At 34.2% G+C, this 2,042-nt stretch overlaps 1 protein-coding gene across 2 annotated transcripts; it reads left to right on the forward strand.

The window, feature by feature from the left end:
* Window positions 1–157: 157 nt before the first annotated feature.
* Window positions 158–1,518, forward strand: LOC116351774 (inorganic pyrophosphatase-like). 2 transcript variants are annotated; one of them, XM_031783910.1, is made up of 2 exons: window positions 158–267; window positions 318–1,518. In XM_031783910.1, the coding sequence occupies exons 1-2, from the start codon at window positions 222–224 to the stop codon at window positions 1,235–1,237; spliced, it is 966 nt and encodes a 321-aa protein (XP_031639770.1). In that variant the 5' UTR covers window positions 158–221; the 3' UTR covers window positions 1,238–1,518. The 2 variants fall into 2 exon arrangements, with proteins under 2 accessions (XP_031639770.1, XP_031639771.1); XM_031783911.1 differs by having other exon boundaries at window positions 159–267; window positions 339–1,518.
* Window positions 1,519–2,042: the final 524 nt, after the last annotated feature.

A 2,042-nucleotide genomic window follows, 5' to 3' on the forward strand; every position in this document is an offset into this window, starting at 1 on the left:
TTTTCATTACTTTGATTGTGCAATAAAGTTGAATTTATTATAAATCATTTGTTGTTGAGAGTTCTTTATCAATTGCTTTTTTCAAGGGTAAATTGTTTAGTATAGATAGTGAACACAGACAGATAAGATAAGCGAACAATATAATAATTGGCATTCACCAAAAAAATATCAGTCTACTATTAATTGTTTTCCCATAATAAGAAATAGTAACTTTGTATAAAATGAACGGCACTTTGTTAGCACTATGCTTAGGCATACTTCTATTTGGTAAAAAAAAAATTATCTTTCTTTCAGTGATTTGAATCGCAATAATTTAGGTGGATTTAAATTTATGACAGCCTATACCATTCAATCAGCTCAAAGTGATCGAGTGCAATACATTGCCGTTGAAAAGGGCACCCCAAATTCAAAAAACTATCGTATATATTATACCAATCAAGATGGGCACGCAATTTCACCGATGCACGACATACCATTGTTTGTAAACGGTTCGCAAAATGTGTATAATATGGTGGTGGAAATCCCACGTTGGACGCAATCGAAAATGGAAATATCTCTTTCGGAAACGCTCAATCCCATCAAACAAGACGTAAAGAAAGAAAAACTGCGATATGTTGCGAATTGTTTCCCTCATCATGGCTATATTTGGAATTATGGCGCCTTTCCACAAACCTGGGAAAATCCTCAACACACAGATCCATCGACCGGATGCAAAGGTGATAATGATCCAATTGATGTGATTGAAATTGGATCACGTGTTGCCAAGCGCGCTCAAGTGTTACAAGTTAAGGTTCTCGGCATTTTGGCTCTCATTGATGAAGGTGAAACTGACTGGAAAGTTATAACCATTGATGTAAACGATCCAAAAGCGAACCAAGTCAATGAAATTACAGATGTTGAAAAGGTTTTTCCAGGCCTTCTAAAGGCAACCGTTGATTGGTTTAAAATTTACAAAATTCCCGATGGAAAACCACCAAACGAAATTGCATTCAACGATACCGCACAAAATGCAACATTTGCCAATGAAATTGTTCGAGAAACTCATGCCTTCTGGAAATCATTGATCATGAAAAACATTGAAAGTGATAAGATCTCATTGATAAACACTGCTGTGAATGATTCACCATTTGTTATTCCTCAAGCAGAAGCTGATCAGATTATGCATTCAGCAGCTGAATGGGGTACAGCTGAACCAGTACCAGATACAATCGATACATGGCACTACATCACACTTTGAAACTTAGTCATGAATTCAAAAATTCACATAGAAAGAGATTGGAATTTCAGAATATCTTGAAAATATTCACATTTACTATTAAATCAAATCTATTGATATTTACACGTAATTTTCAATAAATAAAAAAGCTTTTCTCTTTTGTAAAAGATAAGTAAACTATCATTATCGTTATCAAATCGTTCAAATAGAATCAGACTCAATTTAATACAGAGAATAATATGAATCATTATTAAGGAACGTGATTTGATTACATGGTTTATAGAGTTTTACTTTTCCGCACACCTAGTGTAGGAAAGGTATTGTATTAGGCCAAAAAATTAAAGTCACCCCAAAATATGTTTTCTATGCATATTTCATGTAGAAAACACGATTGGAGATGATTTTGGGGCATATTAATGTGCGTCGCTGTGTGTGATGTGTCCTGTGTCCTGTGGCGTGCAAAATTTGTTAACACGATAAATCTTCTTCCAAAATTTTAATTTAAATTCTGACGTTGCAGGATGATTTTGGGACTACTAGGAGACGTGCTGATTAGTTTTTGAGCAATATCTGTTGACCGGTGTAAATTTTTTTGGTCCGAATGGAATATCCACATCCATACATCTATGGGTGAGATCTAAAAGAACGTATGTTTTTTTTTCGCTTTAAATTTTGGAAAAGGAATGTATGTGTTTTGCCAATTCTGTCTTACTAAAAGGAAAGTATGTTTTGCACCAAAAAAAATTTGTAAAAGGGAAGTATGTTTTCCGGCTTAATCAGTTGCTGATAAAGGAACGCATGTTTCGCACCAAATAAATTTTGCAAA

Source organism: Contarinia nasturtii, unplaced genomic scaffold (assembly GCF_009176525.2).
Source record: "Contarinia nasturtii isolate CC-2019 unplaced genomic scaffold, AAFC_CNas_1.1 Cnas_scaffold_6251, whole genome shotgun sequence".
Classification (NCBI taxonomy): domain Eukaryota; kingdom Metazoa; phylum Arthropoda; class Insecta; order Diptera; family Cecidomyiidae; genus Contarinia; species Contarinia nasturtii.

What these genes read in the sequence shown, in the direction of transcription:
- LOC116351774 (XM_031783910.1), top strand. Translation starts at nt 222, where the DNA reads ATGAACGGCACTTTGTTAGCACTATGCTTAGGCATACTTCTATTTG. An exon ending in CTTAGGCATACTTCTATTTG is followed by an intron (nt 268 to 317) that starts GTAAAAAAAAAA and finishes GCAATAATTTAG; the next exon opens with GTGGATTTAAATTTATGACA.